Source organism: Elephas maximus, chromosome 17 (genome assembly GCF_024166365.1).
Source record: "Elephas maximus indicus isolate mEleMax1 chromosome 17, mEleMax1 primary haplotype, whole genome shotgun sequence".
Taxonomy (NCBI): Eukaryota; Metazoa; Chordata; class Mammalia; order Proboscidea; family Elephantidae; genus Elephas; species Elephas maximus.
In genome coordinates, this window is record NC_064835.1 from 43,645,800 (window position 1) to 43,665,162 (window position 19,363).

Consider the following 19,363-nt stretch of genomic DNA (forward strand, 5'->3'; position numbering starts at 1 on the left):
GAAAGGCCAACTGAATTTCTAGAAATTAGAAATAGAATTACCAAAATTTTAAAACTCAATAGATAAGAGACTTTCTGCTTGTAGGCTAGATGGAATAACAAAGACAAGATTTACCCTCATACATGAAACAGCTGAAAAAATAATTGAAAATTGTATTTAACAGTTAACTTACTCAACTCCTAGTCCACCAACAGTGGTCTCAAAAACAAAAAACAAAAAAACCTGGCAATCTACTACTGAAAAATCAGTCTTTGAAAACCCTATGGGTTTATTGAAATAGAGAGACCATCTCAAGAATAAATTTGACTCATTGAACACTAGTGACCAAAGACCAGACGAGTTGTGGAATGACATCAGGGACATCATCCATGAAGAAAGCAAGAGGTCATTGAAAAGACAGGAAAGAAAGAAAAGACCAAGACGGATGTCAGAGGAGACTCTGAAACTTGCTCTCCAACGTCAAGCAGCTAAAGCAAGAGGAAGAATTGATGAGGTAAAAGAACTGAACAGCAAATTTCAAAGGGTGTCTCGAGAAGACAAATTAAAGTATTACAATGACCTGTGCAAAGAGCTGGAGATGGTAAACCAAAAGGGAAGAAAACGCTGAGCGATTCTCAAACTGAAAATTCAAAATTCAAGCCTCATGTTGCAATAGTGAAGGATTCTAAGGGGAAAATATTAAATAACACAGGAAGCAACAAAAGAAAAGATGGAAGAAATACACAGAGTCATTGCACCAAAAACCTAAACCCTAGGAAAAACTCCACTCTCCACATACGTGCTTCCATGGCCCTAACGTGGCTGGAGAAAAACACATAATTATTCTGATTCATCTCACCATAAATTTATGCACACTACTTCAGGACAGCCCTTAATCCTGCCTCACAGTCGTATTTCATTTACCTGGTTCATTCAGTCTGCACCCTTTCTCTTTTCTTTTCTCTTCAGTTTTAACAGCTACTTCTCATTCTTTGTTTTTGTTGCTGTTAGATGTCATCAAGTTGGCTCCAACTCATAGCGAACCTATGTACAGCAGAATGAAAAACTGCCTGGTCCTGCACCATCCTTACAATCGTTGTTATGTTTGAGCTCATTTGATGCAGCCACTGTGCCAATCCACCTTGTTGAGTGTCTTCCTCTTTTCCGCTGACCCTGTACTCCGCCAAGCATGATGTCCTTCTCCAGGGACTCATCCCTCCTGACACCATGTCCAAAGTATGTAAGACACGGTATCGCCATCCTTTCCTCTAAGGAGCATTCTGCCCGCACTTCATCGAAGACAGATTTGTTCCTTCTTTTGGCAGTCCATGGTATATTCACTATTCTTCACCAACACCACAATTCAAAGGCGTCAACTCTTCTTCGGTCTTCCTTATTCATTGTCCAGCTTTCACATGCAAATGATGCGATTGAAAATACCATGGCTTGGGTCAGGCGCACCTTAGTCTTCATGGTGACATCTTTGCTCTTCAACACTTTGAGGAGATCCTTTGCAGTAGATTTTCCCAATGCAATGCGTCTTCTTGACTGCTGCTTCCATGCCTGTTGATTGTGGATCCAAGTAAAATGAAATCCTTGACAACTTCAATCTTTTCTCCGTTTATTATGATGTTGTTCAGTGGTCCAGTTGTGAGGATTTTTGTTTTCTTTATGTTGAGGTGTAATCCATACTGAAGGCTGTGGTCTTTGATCTTCATTAGTAAGTGCTTCAAGTCCTCTTCACTTTCAGCAAGAAAGGTTGTGTCATCTGCATAACGCAGGTTGCTAATGAGTCTTCCTCCAATCACGATGCCCCATTCTTCTTCATATAGTCCAGCTTCTCAGATTATTTGCTCAGCATACAGATTAAATAGATGTGAAAGAATACAACCCTGACCCACACCTTTCCTGACTTTAAACCAATCAGTATCCCCTTGTTCTGTCCAAACAACTGCCTCTTGATCTAGGTAAAGGTTTCTCATGAGCACAAATAATTGTTCTGGAACTCCCATTCTTCGCAGTGTTATCCATAGTTTGTTATGACCCACACAGTCAAATGCCTTTGCATAGTCAGTAAAACACGGGTAAACATCCTTCTGGTATTCTCTGCTTTCAGCCAGGATCCGTCTGACATCAGGAGTGATATCCCTGGTTCCATGTCCTTTTCTGAAACCAGCCTGAATTTCTGGCAGTTCCCTGTCGATATACTGCTGCAGCCATTTTTGAACGTTCTTCAGCAAAATTTTGCTTGCGTGTGATATTAATGATATTGTTCTGTAATTTCCACATTTGGTTCGATCACCTTTCTTGGGAATAGGGGTAAATATGGATCTCTTCCAGTCAGTTGGCCAGGAAGCTGTCTTCCATATTTCTTGGCATAGACGAGTGAGCACCTCCAGCATTGCATCTGTTTGTTGAAGCATCTCAATTGATATTCCATCAATTCCTGAAGCCTTGTTTTTCGCCAATGACTTCAGAGCAGCTTAGACTTCTTCTTTCAGTACCATCAGTTCCTGATCATATGCCACCTCTGGAAGTGGTTGAATATCGACTAATTCTTTTTGGTATACTGACTGTGTGTATTCCTTCCATCTTCCTCTGATGCTTCCTGCGTCATTTAATATTTTCCCCACGGAATCCTACACTATTGCAACTTAAGGCTTGAATTTTTTCTTCAGTTCTTTCAGTTTGTGAAATGCCAAGCAAATGACCTCATTTCCTGTTTCTTAGAAGAGCTTCCACTAGCTCCTCTCATGTATCTTCTGATCTACAGGCATCTACATCCCCAGGTTCTGCCTTCCTTTCTTCCTGTTACTGTAGATGAGCAGACAGCCCTCCTACCTGAGGCCAGTCCCTCTGCTCCTATACCACTGTCCCTCCCAAGGGTATCTTGGCATTTCTCACCTCTCTTTTCTCAACTCTCTGTGTTTTCCACACTTTAGCGTCATTTCCAACAGCATGAAACATCTTTTTTTAAAAACTGTCCTGATTTCACATCTCCCTCCAGTTACGTCCTGTTTCCCTCTTCTCCTTTACCTTAAGGCTCATTGAAAGACTTCTATATAGTCACCAAACCTGGACCATCTCTTTTCGTCCTCCCTCAATCATGCAATTTCCAGCATCCTTTCTGTCACCAAGGCTATAGTTTTCAATTACTGATCCTTCCTCTTTGTTTCCAACTTTCACATTCCTGTCACCATACTGATTGCGTATTCGATCAATTTCAGACTGCAGAACTTGGTAAAAATCTTCTATTTCTTCACCTTTGGCCTTAGTGGTTAGTGGGTAAATTTGAATAATACTCATATTAACTGGTCTTACTTGTATACATGTAGATGTTATTCTATCACTGTCAACATTGTATTTCAGGATAGATTTTGAATTGTTCTTCTTGATAAATTCAACATCAGTCCTCTTCAAGTTATCATTCCTGGCATAATAGATCATATGATTTTTCAACTCAAAATGACCAATACCAGTCCATTTTGGCTGACTAATGTCTAGGATATTGATCTTTATGCATTCCATTTCATTTCGGACAATTTCTCTTTTCCTAATTACAGTTCGTACATTCTACATTTCCATTATTAAAGGATGTTCACCTGGCTCTTCTGACTTTGAGTCATGCCATATCAGTGAGCAAAGGTCCCAAAAGCTAGACTTCATGCACAGCATTAAGATCAACTCAACTGTAAGGAGGCAGCTCTTCCCCAGTCATCTTTTGAGTGCCTTCCAACCTGAGGGGCTCCTCTTCTGGCAGTGAAACAGACATTGTTCTGCTGCTATTAATAAGGCTTTCACTGGCTAATTCTTTCAGAAGCAGACCACCAGGTCCTTCATCCTAGTCTGTCTTACTCTAGAAGCTCAACTGAAACCAGGTCCACTGTGGTGACCCTCCTGGTGTTTGTATATTGTTGGCATAGCTACCAGCATCACAGCAATATGCAAGCCCTCACGGTATGACAAACTGTTGGAAGTGTATTCTGCATCTAATTTCTGGATTTTTTTTTTTTTCAGATACCTAGTACAATGCGTTTAGTTTTCCAGGACTTGCATACAATGTAAAGTTTATCATTTATTTCTTTAAATAAACTCACATAGCTTCCAAATCTAAAGTGTGAGGAGAACACCTTTTGTTCTCTGTTATTTCAGTCGCTTCACATTCATATTCATATCTTAGTTATCTTATTTTCTTGGATATCAAGGATCTCTGACTTCTTGGTGGTGTCAGTCTTTGAAAACTTATTTGTGAGGTGCCCTGAGGATTGCTGGGTGTGCCCTCTTCTAGAGCAGCTTTCTATTGATTGGGCCTTCTTAAACTAATTTCAAGTTTGGAGAGTTCCAGACACACCTAGGCCATACATAGCTGGAGTGAAACTCCTTGGAAGGCTGACTTCCAGACAAAACTTCCCAAGGAAATTTTGCTTATTATTCCCTGTCCATTTCCACAATGACCCTAGAGCCCTTTGACCATTTTCTAGCAGCTATGAGAAGGATACGTTTAGTTTGTCTGGTTCATACTGTCTTTGAGATTAGAGCCACCATCCCTTGGCTCTAGCACAACATAGGGTCCCTCAGGACTCCCCACATTGGTAATTTCTAGGTCTGTCTTTCATTTTCCTGGATTTTACATATCTCTAGAAGTAATTCATTAGTGTATACAGTGACTTCAACTGTCCTTCAGGATAACATTGGGTTTAGTACTCAGACATTTTCTGGTCATAAATTTTTATCAAAAAGTGAACCAAAATTTCTCCATTGTCATCTCTCTTTACTCCTCACTCTCTTTCATATACTTTGAGCATTTGATATTATTTCATGAGGATTGCAGAAATCGGGAAACTAGCCCATTGTTTATGGGCCCTGAACCCATTTCAATTTTTTTTTCTTATTTTAAATAGAAGCTCTTAAGAGAAGCTACTGCTTGTAGTTTTAGAGCTTCTATGTTGATATGAGAGCTTCTAAGTTGCCGACTTTGTCTTTTCTAGTAATTAGATCTTGATTTACATGGATTACTTTCACAACCCACTGCCCACGTCCTTTGCTTCCACATTCAATGAACGCTTTGCATAGATCCTCCAGGCCCAGTCCGGCTGCTCAGATTTTATAAATGGGGACTTTGCAATGTGCATTGATCTTTATCAGGCAGGTGGAGGCAGCAAGATGGTATTACAAGCTTCTGTCCTCATGTTCCTGTTGCTCTGGGTCTCTGGGGAGAAATGAACACTGCCTCGATCCCTTTAAAGAAGTATCTTTGTAGAGCTGAAAAATGATTTAAGACGTAGTGGGAAATGATGGCTATTTCCAAAAATGACTCAATTATGTGTGAGAGGTATTCCACTAAAATGCCCATTCAAAATGGTATATTTTAAGGTGCCTATGAGAAAGTGTGTGTATACATATGTGTATGGTAATTGTCCTCTCTGATTGCAGGTGCCAGTAGAGACATTGTGATAACACAGTCTCCTGTCTCCCTGACCATGTCTCCAGAAGAATTATCCCCATCAGTGCAAGTCCAGGCAGAGTGTTAGCAGCGTCTTGGTCCGGTATAAGCAAAAACCAGGGCAGGCTCCGAAGCTGCTTTTCTCCTTTGCATCCAACTAGGCATCTGAGATCCCTGACCTGTTCAGTGGCAGTGGGTCCGTCACAATCAGCAGCTTCCAGACTGAAGACATGGCAAATTGTTGCTGTTAGCAACATTATGGCTAAGCTCTCACACTGTTTTAGCTTTAAATAGAAGTTCCTCCCCAGGGCTGGAGGCCTGTGAGTCTTCACTGCACCAGCTACTTCCTTTCTGCACAGTCCTGAACATGCACACTTCTTCTATCTGCCCCAGAAGCCTCATCTCCTAGACATGGAATTTTCTTCCAGAGTTATCCTCCTATTTAGATAGGTCTACATTTTGAAAGGAGATGTGTAATAAACACTAGAAGCCACCAAGTCCTGTCCACTTGTCCCAGTTAGAGAACATTGGTTTGATGTTACTTGTATCCCTGATTATGCCGTATCTCTGGAACATCCTCATGTGTCTGACATTTTAGGTCCCAGTGGTCAGATCCTGCTCACTAGGTGCCAGAATCTCTGGCTGTCTCCCAGGAGAGAAAGTCTCCATTAGCTGCAGGGCCAGTTAGACTCTCAACTATACTGACAGGAAACACTGCTTGGGTTGTCATCAGCATACAAGGTAGCAGGGACCTATGGGCCTCCCTCACCACACTTCCTCTACCCGTGTTGTTGTGATGTTGAACAGGTTTCAGTAGCACTTGCAGACTAATACAGACTAGAAAGAAAGGCCTGGTGACCTACTTCTGGGAAATCATCTAGGGAAAACCCTATGGATCACAAAAATCAGATAATATTATGCATTGAATTCTCATGAGTCATGGACTCACAGGATGGCAACTAACAAAGAGAAAGAACCATGATTTCTTCCTTTAGTCACTAAATTAAACTTGGGTACCCAAGGGACTAATGCAAAGAGGAATTGACAACTAATGAAAAAGAACGTGGGAAAGCTATCACATGTTTCTAGAGTGATAGGATTAATGAGTTAGAATCTGGTCTTTAAAAGAATGAGTGCCCCTGAAAGACATGGAGAGAGGAGAAAAGGCAGTAAAATGGGAGCTTAGAGCATGAAAATTCCTTCATGGATGTTGGCCAGGAAGACTTGGCTGGAAAACAAGATCCATGGAACGAAAACAGAAGAGAGAAATACTACTTTCTGTGAGGGAGATTTTAAAAATGAAGGATCCAGGTTTAATATTGGGTTAGGTCCAGAGTAATGAGGGGTAATAGCACAGAAAGGAAAAAAGTCCAGGAAAACAAGGAAATAAAATGGGAATGTTCCAGAGTCAAGAAGGCACAGGGAAGAGAGAACTGATCTTTCAGGGTAAAAGCACAGTGAACCCTTCTGAAATCAGTCACATGATCTATCCATATGAAACATGGAGGTTCCTGTGATATGAAAACTCCTGTCAAAGCTTACAAAACATTTTTAGAGCTTTTTTTTTCTTTAATTTATCACGAAAGGAGATCCAGAAGAAGCCACATCCCTTCATTTTCTCCTGGAACCTGCAAATACTCCAAGGAATTAGTCAGGAGATGCAGGTTTTGGGGCAGACAGAGGAAGCATGCATGTTCAGGGCTAAGCAGAAAGGAAGCAGCTGGTGCAATGAAGACTCACTGGCCTGTAGCCCTCAGGAGGAGGTTTTTGTTCGAGGCTGAAGCACTGTGGGAGGTAGCTCTTTACCCTGCTGACAATAATAAAGTGCGGCATCTTCAGCCTGGAAGTTGCTGATGGTGAGAGTGAAGTCTGTCCCAGACCCACTGCCACTGAACCGGTCAGGGACCCCAGAATCCCGGTTAGATGCCAAGTAGATGAGCCGCTTAGGAGCCTGTCCTGGTTTCTGCTGCTGCCAAGCTAAGAGGTTCACGTCGTAGCTGCTGTGAAAAAGACTCTGGCTGGCCTTGCAGTTGATGGTCACTGTTTCTCCTGGAGACGCAGCCAGGGAAGCTGGAGACTGGGTCAGTATGATGTCCCCACTGGCACCTGTAATCAGAGCAGCCAGTTACCATTCATACATATATACACACACTTTTTCATACACACATTAAAATATCCCCCTGATACAAAAACATTTAGCGATATTAGGTATCGGCACATAATTGGTTTCATTTGGAAATAACCATCATTTCCCACTATATCTTAAAATCATTTCTCAGCTCTACAAAAATTCTACTCTATAGGGATTGAAGCACTTTTAATTTCTCACCAGAGGCCCAGAGCAACAGGGACATGAGGAACAGGGTCTGTGGCACCATCATGCTGCTCCTGCCTGCCTGATGCAGATCAGCTCACATTGCACAGGCCCTGTTTATAATGTCTGAGCAGCCAGCCTGGGTGTGGAGGGGCCTATGCAAAGCAATCAGTGAATTGAAAGCAAATTACATGGACCACGGTTTGTGAAACTATCCAATGTACATCAAGAGCCAAAAATATCACAGAAAGTATCATTTTATCAGTCGAAACACAGTACTTAGAAGCTCTAATATCAACTTAAAATAAAACCTCTCACAGTCCAGGGGATTCCAACCATAGCAACCCCATGTGTTACACAGTAGAGCTGTTCCATAGGGTTTTCTTGCCTGTTTTCTTTATAAAAGCAGGTTGACAGGCTTTTATTCCAGGGTACCACTGGGTGTGTCCAAACTGCAAACCTTTATGTTAGTAGCCCATCACAACTGCTTGAAGCACCCATGATCTAATGAATACCTTCAGTTTTAACTTAAAAACAGTCTTAAATGGTTTCAGGTTCCATAAATGAGGGACTAGTTTCCTCAAATCAACACTTTTGGCAAATGATAAGAAATGCTGGGGGAAAAAAAAAAAACAAAATAAAGGGAAGAATATGGTAAATTTTTGCCTCAATATTTGATAAAAATTCATAGCTAGAACATGTCTGCACTCTAAAGACACTTGTATCCTGTAGGATACCTAAAAACACTTCAGGTACTTGATATTGGATTCCAGGGCTTTGCAAGGGCCAGAGAAATGGAAGACAGGGCCGGAATTCACCTGTGTGGAAAGTCCTCAGGACCCTATATTGAATGAGGCTGGGGAGGGCTCAGATCACAAAGGAAGTGTGAACCAAAGAGAAAGTGGAACCTATCATGTCCACAAAGGCTGGGACCTAAGAAGAGGGCTCTAGATTCATTGTGGAAATGTTCAGGAAAAAACAAACAGGATTTCCTTTTAAAGTTGTGACTGAATATCAAGTCTTCAAGGAGTTTCATTCCAGGTACGCGTGGCCTCGTTCTGCCTGGAGCAGCTTAACGTTTAAGGTGGGACTGAAACTCTTTTACTTTGGGCATGTTATCAGGAGGGACGAGCCCCTGTAGAAGGACATCATCCATCATAAAGTAGAGTCAATGAAAAAGAGAAAGAGCCTCAAAGAAATGGTTTGACACAGTGGCTGCAACATTGGGGTCAAACATAGCAAAAGCTGTGAGGATGGCTCAGCACCATGGAGTGTTTCTTTCTCTTGTGTATAAGGTCACTATCAGTTGGAACCGATTTGAGGGCACAGAACAACAGCAGTAACATGATATGAATACAAATGTGTTGCAGCAGAAACAACAGAATAAAAGGAGTTCTGCTTATACTTCAGATTTGGACATTACACGAGTTTATTTAAAGAAATAGATGACAAAGTTGACGTTGTATGCAAGAGACAGAAAGCTAAAAAGGAGACACTTCAGATCTGAGAAAGGCCAACTGAATTTCTAGAAATTAGAAATAGAATTACCAAAATTGTTAAAGTCAATAGATGAGAGACTTCTACTTGTAGGCTAGATGGAATAACAAATGCAAGATTTTTTTTGTGCAGATGGATATCCAGTTATGCCAGCACCATTTGTTAAAAAGACTGTCTTTTCCCCGTTTAACTGTTTTGGGGCCTTTGTCAAATATCAGCTGCTCATATGTGGATGGATTTAGGTCTGGATTCTCAATTCTGTTCCACTGGTCTATGTATCTGTTGTTGTACAAGTACCAGGCTATTCTGACTACTGTGGCAGTATAAAAAAAAAAGAAAAAAGCAGTATAGAAGGTCCTAAAATCCAGTAGGGTAAGGCCTCCCACTTTGTTCTTCTTTTTTAGTAATGCTTTATTTATCTGGGATCTCTTTCCCTTCCGTAGGAAGTTGGTGATTTTTTTCTCCATTTCATTAAAGAATGTCATTGGAATTTGCATCGGAATTGCCTTAAATGTATAGATTGCTTTCGGTAGAATAGATATTTTTATAATGTTAAGTCCTCCTATTCATGCGCAAGATATGTTTTTCACTTATGTAGGTCACTTTCGGTTTCTTGCAGAAGAGTATTGTAGTTTTCTTTGTATAAGTCTTTTACATCTCTGGTAAGATTTGTTCCTAAGTATTTTAACTTCCTGGGGGCTACTGTAAATGGCACTGATTTGGTGATTTCCTCTTCGATGTTCTTTTTGTTGGTGTAGAGGAATCCACTTGATATTTGTATGTTAAGATACATTGCTGAACTCTTCTATTAGTTTCAGTAGTTTTCTTGGGATTCCTTATGTATTTCTGTGGATAAGATCCTGTCGTCTGCAAACAGAGACCATTTTACTTCATCCTTGCCAACCTGTATGCCCTTTATTTCTTTATCTAGCCTAATTGCTCTGGCTAGGACCTCCAACACAATGTTGAACAAGAGCAGTGATAAAGGGCATCCTTGTCTGGTTCCCAGTCTCAGTGGGAATGCTTTCAGGATCTCTCCATTTAGGGTGATCTTGGCTGTTAGCTTTGTATAAAATACGCTTTATTATGTTGAGGAATTTTCCTTTTATTCCTATTTTACTGAGAGTTTTTATCATGAATGAGTGTTGAACTTTGTCAAATGTCTTTACTGCATCAATTGATAAAAAAATGTGATTCTTGTCTTTTGTTTTATTTATGTGATGGATTACATTAATTTTTTTTCTAAATGTTGAACCATCCCTGCATATCTGGTAGAAATCCCACTTGGTCATGGTGAATTTTTTTGGATATGTTGTTGAATTCTATTGGCTAGAATTTTCTTGTGCATTTTTGCATCTCAGTTCATAAGAGATATAGGTCTATAATTTCCTTTTTTTTTTTTTTTTTTTGTGGTGTCTATACCTTGTTTTGGTATCAGGAATATGGTGGCTTCATAGAATGAGTTTGGTAGTATTCCATCTTTTCCTATGCTCTCATATACCTTTAGTAATAGTGGTGTTATCTCTTCTCTGAAAGTTTGCTAGAACTCTGCAGTGAAGCCATCCAGGCCAGGGCTTTTTTTTTGTAGGGAGTTTTTTGATTTCCTTTTCAACCTCTTCTTTTGTTATGGGTCTATTTAGTTGTTCTACCTCTGTTTGTGTTGGTTCACGTAGGTAGTGTGTCTCTAGGGATTCATCCATTTCTTCCAGGTTTTCAAATTTGTTAGAGCACAATTTGTCACAGTACTCTGATAGGATTCTTTTAATTTCAGTTTTGTCTGTTGTAATGTCTCCCATCTCATTTCTTATTTGGGTTATTTGCTTCCTCTCTTGTTTTTCTTTTTTCAGTTTGTCCAGGGGTTTATCAATTTTGTTGATTTTTTCAAAGAACTAGATTTGGTCTTCTTAATTCTTTCAGTTGTTTTTCTGTTTTCTATTTCATTTAGTTCTGCTCTAATTTTTATTATTTGTTTTCTTCTGGTGCCTGACAATTTCTTTTGTTGTTCTCTTTCTCTTTGTACAAGTTTTAGGGAGAATTCTTTAATTTTGGCCCATTCTTCTTTTTGTATGTGTGCATGTATTGATATGTTGGCCTCTGAGCACTGCTTTTACTGTGTCTCAAAGGTTCAGATAGGAAGCGTTTTCATTCTCTTTGGTTTCTGTGAATTTCTTTGTTCCATCCTTAATGTCTTTTATAATCCAGGCTTTTGTGAGCTGGGTATTGTTCCATTTCCAAGTGTTTGATTTCTGTTACTGATTTCCACTTTTATGGCCTTATGGTCAGAGAAGGTGCTTTGTAATATTTGAATGTTTTGAATTTTCTTAAGGCTTCCTTTATGCCCTATTATGTGGTCTATTCTAGAGAATGTTCCATGTGCACTACAAAAGAAAGTATGCTTGGTTGTTGTTGGGTGGAGTGTTCTGTATATGTCTGTGAAGTCAAGTTGGTTCATTGTGGCATTTCGATCTTCTGTGTCTTCATTGAGCTTCTTTCTGGATGTCCTGTCCTTCACCAAAAGTGGTGTGTTGAAGTCTCCTACTATTATTGTGGAGCTGTCTATCTCACTTTTCAATGCTGAGTTTGTTTTATGCATCTTGCAGCCCTGTCATTGGGTGCATAAATATTTAATAGTTATATCTTCTTGGTATATTGGCCCTTCAATCATTATGTAGTGTCCTTCCTTATCCTTTCTGATGGATTTAACTTTAAAGTCTATTTTGTCAGAAATTAATATTGCTACTCCTGCTCTTTTTTGACTGTTGTTTGCTTGATATATTTTTTTCCATCCTTTGAGTTTTAGTTTGTTTGTGTCTCTAAGTCTAAGGTGTGTCTCTTGTAGGCGTATATACACAGGTCTTGGTTTTTAATCCATTCTGCCACCCTCTGTCTCTTTATTGGTACACTTAGTCCATTTTTATTCAGGGTAATTATGGATAGGTAGGAATTTAGTGCTCTCGTTTTGGTGTCTTTTTTTATGTGTTGTTGACAGTTTCTTTTTCCCACTTAATTGTATTTTCCGAGTAGATTAACTTTATATATTGTCCCTTCCTCTTGTTCATTGGTTTTGATTTTGTTTCTGCTGAGTATTTTTTTCTTGTATTTTATTTTGATGAGCAGGATAGTTGTCTCCTTTGTGGTTGCCTTATTATTTACCTCTATTTTTCTAAATTTAAACCTAACTTTTATTTCTTTGTATTGCCGTATCTTCCTCTCCGTATGGAAGATCTATGACTACATTTCTTAAAAAAAAAAAAACCCTCTTTATTGTTTTAATGTTGTCTCCTTTTACATAATAACTTCATTGTTACCCTGTTTTTAGCTTTTTTTTTTTAAATGTTCCTTTGCTTTTTTTGATTTCCCTGTCTGGGTTGAGTTCTCATTGCTCTGCTCAGTGTTGTAGTCTTGGGTTGATACCTCATATTATTGATTTTCTAACCAAAGAATTCCTTTTCAAATTTCTCGTAGTTTTGGTTTGGTTTTTATGAATTTAAACTTCAGTTTATCTGGAAATGTCCTAATTTCACATTCATTTTTGAGAGACAGTTTTGCTGGATATATGATTCTTGGCTGGAAATTTTTTTCCTTCTACTTTTTAAATAAGTCTTCCCATTGTCCTCTTGCCTGCGAAGTTTCTGCCGAGTAGACCGAGCTCATTCTTATTGACTCTCCAAAGTAGGTGAGTTTTCGTTTATCCCTAGGTGCTCTTCCAACTCTCTCTTTGGTTTTGGCAAATTTGATTATAATAAGTCTTCATTACTTCCTTTTTAACATCTGCCTTATGTGGAGTTCAATGAGCATATTCCATAGATATCTTCTCATCTCTCATGATATCCAGGACGTTTTCTGCCAACAAATCTTCAACAATTCTCTCTGTATTTTCTGTTATCTCTCCCTGTTCTGGTACTCCAGTCACTCGGAGGTTATTTCTCTTGATAGAGTCCCACATGATTCTTAAGGTTTCTTCATTATTTTTAAATTCTTTTATCTGATTTTTCTTCAAATATGTTAGTGCCAAGTGATTTATCTTCAAATTCAGAAATCCTGGCTTCTACTTGCCCAGTTCTGCTCCTCTGACTTTCTACAGAGTTGTCTACTTCTGTAATTTTATTGTTAATCTTCTGAATTTCTGATTGCTGTCTGTGTATGGATTTTTCCATCTTCTTAAATTTTTCACTATGTTCCTGAATAATCTTTCTAATTTCTTCAATTGCTTTATCTGTGTTTTCCTTGGCCTTTTCTGTGTATTGTCTCATTTCCTTCCTGATGCCTTGAAGGGTTCTGTATATTAATCTTTGTATTCTGGCTCTGGTAATTCCAGGAATGCACTTTCATCTAGAAGATCCCTGGATTCTTTGTTTTGAGAGTTTGTTGAAGTGATCATGGTCTGTTTCCTTTTGTGACTTGATATTGACTGTAGTCTCTGAGCCATTTATATGTTATTGTATTAGTTTATGCTTGCTAAACTAATTAGTTTATGCTTGCTAACTGTAGCATTGCTTCTTGCTTTGTTTTGTTTTGATATACACAGATGGGTTTCTTGAGTGAGTGAGCTTGATTATTTTCGCCTTTGGAGCTCTGATGTCCTGTCCCCAGATGGCTAGAGATGTCATCAGGTATATCAGTCTAGGAGTCCATTCACTTTTCTTGTATGAATTCAACTCCGGTGTCCAGGTAGCTGATCATCAAATGTGTGGTACATGCTCTGTCCCACAGTCTCAGAGGGGCAGGCATGATTGGTGTATGTACTGGTATCTGATTGCAGCAGGAGGTCACTCTCTGATCAAGGCAGGGGGGCTGACAACTGACTCCTGAGTGTCTCTGAGGAAAGCACATCCCTCTTCTCTGGAGCGTGCAGGTGGGTTGGTTGTGCAGACTGACCATGGACACCCAACATTTTTGGTTGTAAGGACTGGGAGGTACCAGTTATCCTTGGACCCCCTGTTGCCGGTGGCTGGGTGACCTGAATGGAGCTACCAGCCCTTAGGTCCCTGATGTGGGTAGGTGAGGACCTTGTTTAATGGGCACAGTGATGTCAAACATCAAACACCCACCTCTCTGCCACATGGCAGAAATTGTCGAAGTCTTCCAACAAGGGCCTATTCTCCCAAAATAGGCCCACACTGGTCTACGCAGAAGGGAAATGTGCTCAAAGTCCATAGAGTATTTATGCCTGAACAGGAGCCACTTCTGTCCTGAGCTATACCAGTTAGTGGAGCTGGCAAATTATTTTTCCCGCAATTGAAAATTGTTTCTTCTCCAAGGCTGGGAGGATGGCTCTAGGTGCTCAACAGGGTGTTGAGGGAATTCAGCTGCTGAAGCCAGCTTGGGGTTGTGGGGGCACCGTGAAATATATGCATGTACTTAACTTTTGCTGAGAGTGCCATTCTTCTCAGGTTCCAGAGATGTGAGTAGGCTGTGTGGCTGGCTGCTTCTCCCTGAGGAAAGTGTGGCCGAACACTAGTATCACCCCTCCGCTGCCTGAGGGCTCCCAGTGATTCATGTCTGGTACCTCCTCTCCGCTTCTGAATGGTCTCTTCCTCCCCCTGCCCCTCAGTTCATTTTCTAAGCTTGTCCTTCAAGCTCAGAGCTCCGAGCTTGTGCCAAATATACTCACTTCACTTGTTTTTTCAGGTTTTTGTGGTAAAGAGGGCTCTCAGGAAGCGTGTGTCTATTCTGCCATTTTGGCTCCCGCATAGTTAACTTTTGCTTACCCTGCTGGTTTTGTGATTTGTGGTTTGTTTCCTCCCTTCCCTCTCCCATTCTCCATGGTCTTATGAAGTTTAAAATTAACCTGTGTTCCTCTTGAACAATCAGAACAACAATCAATAAGATCTGGGATAAGACAACCAGACAAGGAGGGTCCATCTTGAGAATGAAACGAGGATGGCCTCAGAAGACCTCTATGAAAACCCACAGAAGGTCAACATATCTGAAATGTGGTCAGCATCCTCCCTCAAAGGGGAACTGCCATTCCCAGATTCTTCAAGCCTAGCCCCAACCCTATAAAACCATCTGGCCAGTCTCTAGCAGACAGACAGTCTTTGGAGGAGTGCTATCCCCCCTTTCTCTTGTATACCCATTTACAATAAAGGCCTCTTGCTGCTTACCTCATCCCTGTCTCAGTATTGGCTTTGCGACAGGGGGCTAGAATCTGTGTTTTGTGGTAACAATGCAACTTCTTACCAGAGCAGAGGTAGGGGAAGTGTCCCACTTACGAGGCACTGTCACAGAGACTGCTGTGTTTTATTTTTTTGTTTTGGTCACACAAAAAAGTTGACATGAAGTAGTCAGAAAATCGACAGCTGGTCCACCTCTGGCTCCAAAATGAGCAGGCCTTCTGGTCTTCCTGCTCACTTCCTTTAAATCTGCTCTCAGCCCTCACTCTGGGCTTCACTCCATGGTCATTTGCATTCCCATCTGGTCTTCTCTAGCCTGACCTGAACCATGACTCCCAAATGCCTTTATTGCTGCTCCGGAACAGCTGCTCCTCTCTAGGCCAAAGGCTAGAGCCCCTACCCCCTGAGCATTCCTGTCCCTGCTTCCCGCTAAAGTTTATGCCAGAGAAAATTTCTCAGGAATGGGAAAAAACTAGATCCATGCTTGCCCTTGTGTAAAAGCAAAGCAAGTATTATTTTACCAAAACCATTTTAACAGAAGGATTACTAGTACAAAACTCTAAAGAGAAAATAAGTTTCTTTAATCATAAGAAAAATTTTAAAATATAGTATTTGCTCTTTCTTGTATTTGTATGAATCAGAATTTTGCCATTATCAGAAAAGAAGTTTTCAATAAATCTATTTTTGCTGTCTCTGCACCCTTCACATTTCCATATCCCCACTTGCTGTTGTTAGCTGACATTGAGTCGATTTTCACTTCATACCCATTGCAAATGCCAGTATTCTCCTGTATAAAAATTCCATCTCCGGAATCAAGAACACCATGGTCCCTATCTTATTTCATCATATTCCTCTTGTAAAACCTAAACTTTGGGAAAAACTCCACCCACCACATACCTGCCTCCATGTCCCTAAAGTGGCTGGAGAAAAACACATAAATTATTCTGATTCATCTCACCATAAATTTATGCACACTACCTCAGGACTGCCTTTAATCCTGCCTCATGGTTGTACTTTATTTACCTGGTTCATCCACCATTTCTCTTTTCTGTTCTCTTCAAGTTGTAACGCCTACTTCTCATCCTAACTTTCAGCAAATGATCTCATTTCCTGTTTCCAGGAAGAGCTTCTACTAGCTCCCTTCATGCACCTTCAGATCCACGGGTATCTACATCCCCATGTTCTGCCTTCCTTCCTCCTTATTACCATAGATGAGCAGACAGCCTTCTTACTTGAGGCCAGTCCCACTGCTCCTCCACCACTGTTCCCCCCAAGGGCATTCTTGGCATTTCTCACCCCTCTTTTTTGAACTATCCACGTTCCCCTCACTTTAGCATTGTTTCTGTCATCACGAGACATCATTTTTAAACTCTCTTGACTTCACATCTGCCTCCAATTTGTTCCTGTTTCTCTCTTCTCCTTTACATTAAAGCTCATTGAAAGACTTGTACGTAGTCACAAATCCTAGACCGTCTCTTTTCATATACCCTAAATCATGCAATCTCCAGCATCGTTTCTATTGCCAAGGACATATTTTCCAAACTCTGATTCTTCTTTTTTCCAGCTTTTGCATTCCAATCACCAGAAATTATCAGGGCATCTTGATTGCGTTTCTAATCAGTTTCAGACTGCAGAACTTGGTGAAAATCGAATTCTTCATCTTTAGCCTTAGTGGTTGGTGGGTAAATTTGAAAAATTGTCATACTATCTGGTCTTACTTGTAGGCCTGTAGATGTTATTCTATCACTGACAGCGTTGTACTTCAGGACAGATCTTGAAATATCTTTTTTGATGATGAATGCAGTGCCATTCCTCTTCAAGTTATCATGATCGGCATAGTAGACCATATTGTTTTCCAATTCGAAATCATGAATACCAGCCCATTTCAGCTGACTAATGCCTAGAATATTGATCTTTATGCATTCTACTTCATTTCTGACAATTTCTCATTTTCCTAGACTCATACTTCATACATTTCCCATGTCGATTATTAATGGATGTTCAGCTGTTTCTTCTCATTTTGAGTCATGCCCCATCAGCACATGAATATCCCAAAAGACTAACCCCGTGCACCTCATTAAGGTCAACTCTACTTTTAGGAGGCAGCTCTTGCCCAGTCATGTTTTGAGTGCCTTCCAACCTGAGGGGCTCATCTTCTGGCCGTGTAAAAGACAGAGTTTTGCTGCTCTTAATTGGGCTTTCAATAGCTAATTCTTTCAGAAGCAGACCACCGGGTCTTTCTTCATGGTCTGTCTTAGTCTGGAAGCTCAGCTGAAACCTGTCCACTGGGCTGAACCTGGTGGTATTTGTCTACTGGCAGCATAGCAACCAGGATCACAGCAACATGTGAGCTCCCTAAGTAAGACAAACCGATAGACGTGTATTCTGAATCTAATTTCTGGAATTTGTTTTTCAGATCTGTTGCACCCTGCTTTTATTTTTCTGTGCCTTGTACACAATGTAAATTTTATCATTTATTTCTTTAAATTAAGTCACACAACTCCCAAATCTAAAGCCTGAGGAGAACACTGTTTTTTTCCTCTGTTATTTCAGTTGTATCACATTTGTATTCATATCCTAGTTATTTTCTTGGAAGTCAAGAATCTCTGATGTCTTGGTGGTGTCAGTCTTCCAAAAATTATTGATGAGGATTCCTGAGGATTTATGATGGGTGTGCCCTCTTCTAGAGCAGCTTCCTATGGATTGGGACTTCTTAAACTAATTTCAAGTTTGGAGAGTTCCAGAGACACCTAGGCCATACATACCTGGAGTGAAACTCCTTGGAAGATTGACTTTCAGACACATCTTCTCAAGGAAATCTTGCTTATTTTTTTCTGCCCATTTCCACAATGAACCTAGAACCTTTTGATAATTTTCTAGCAGTTCTGAGAAGGATAGGTTCAGTTTCTCTAGTTCACACTGACTTTGAGATTACAGTCCCACTCCCTTGGTTCAAGCACAATGTAGGGACCCTCAGGACTTCCACATAGGTAATTTCTGGGCCGGTCTTCCATTTTCCTGGGTTTTACAATTCCCTAGAATTGCAACTTTAGTGTATGGAGTGATTTTAAACTGTCCTTCAGGATAAAATTGGGTTTAGAGCTCAGACATTTTCTGGCCATAAATTTTTTTCAAAAAGTGAACCAAAAGTTCTCTGTTGTAATCACTTCTATACTCCTCTTTCTTTCTTTTATATATTTCCAGTATTTTGTATTATTTCACGAGCATCATAGAAATCAGGATACCAGCCCTAGACCCATTTCAGTTTTTTTCCCTATTTTAAATAGAAGTCTTCTTAAGGGAAGCTACTGTTCCTAGTTTTAGAGCTTCTAAGTTGATATTAGAGCTTCTAGGTTGACTACTTTGTCTTTTCTAGTCTTTGGCTCTTGATTTACATTTGTTGGTTTCACAACCCGCTGCCCATGCAGTTTGCTTTCACATTCAATGATGGCTTTGCAGAGGCGCTCCAGGCCCAGTCTGGCTGCTCAGGTTCTATAAATGGGGACTTTGCAGTGTGCATAGATCTTCATCAGGCAGATGGAGGTAGGAAGCTGGTGTAACAAGCTCCTTTCCTCATGTCCCTGTTGCTCTGTATCTCTGGTGAGAAAAGAAAAGTGCCTCAATCCCTTTAGAGAAGTATCTTTATAGAGGTGAAAAACTATTTTAGGGCATAGTAGTAAATGAGGGGTCCATTAAGTTTGAAGTGTATTCCACTAAAATGCACATTTAAAATGGTATATTTTAATGTGTGTATGAAAAGCTGTGTATATATGAGTGCATGTATTTGTCTTCTCTGATTGCAAGTGCCAGTGTGGACATCATGATAACACAGTCTCCTGTCTCTTTGACTGTTTCTCTAGGAGAAATGATCACCATCAGTACAAGCCCAGCCAGAGTGTTGGCAGCATCTTAGCCTACTGTCAGCAGAAACTAGCACAGGCTCCTAAGCTGAATATCTCCTTTGCACATTAACCAGGCATCCAAGATTCCTGACTGCTTTAGTGGCAGTGGGCC

The 19,363-nt window shown here is 40.3% G+C and overlaps 1 gene segment (V, D, J or C); it reads right to left on the reverse strand.

The window, feature by feature from the left end:
* Positions 1-7,160: 7,160 nt before the first annotated feature.
* Positions 7,161-7,854, reverse strand: LOC126060450 (immunoglobulin kappa variable 4-1-like). The segment is given in 2 exon segments: positions 7,161-7,528; positions 7,752-7,854. Coding segments are annotated over 2 exon segments (405 nt in total).
* Between the last annotated feature and the right edge of the window lie 11,509 nt (positions 7,855-19,363).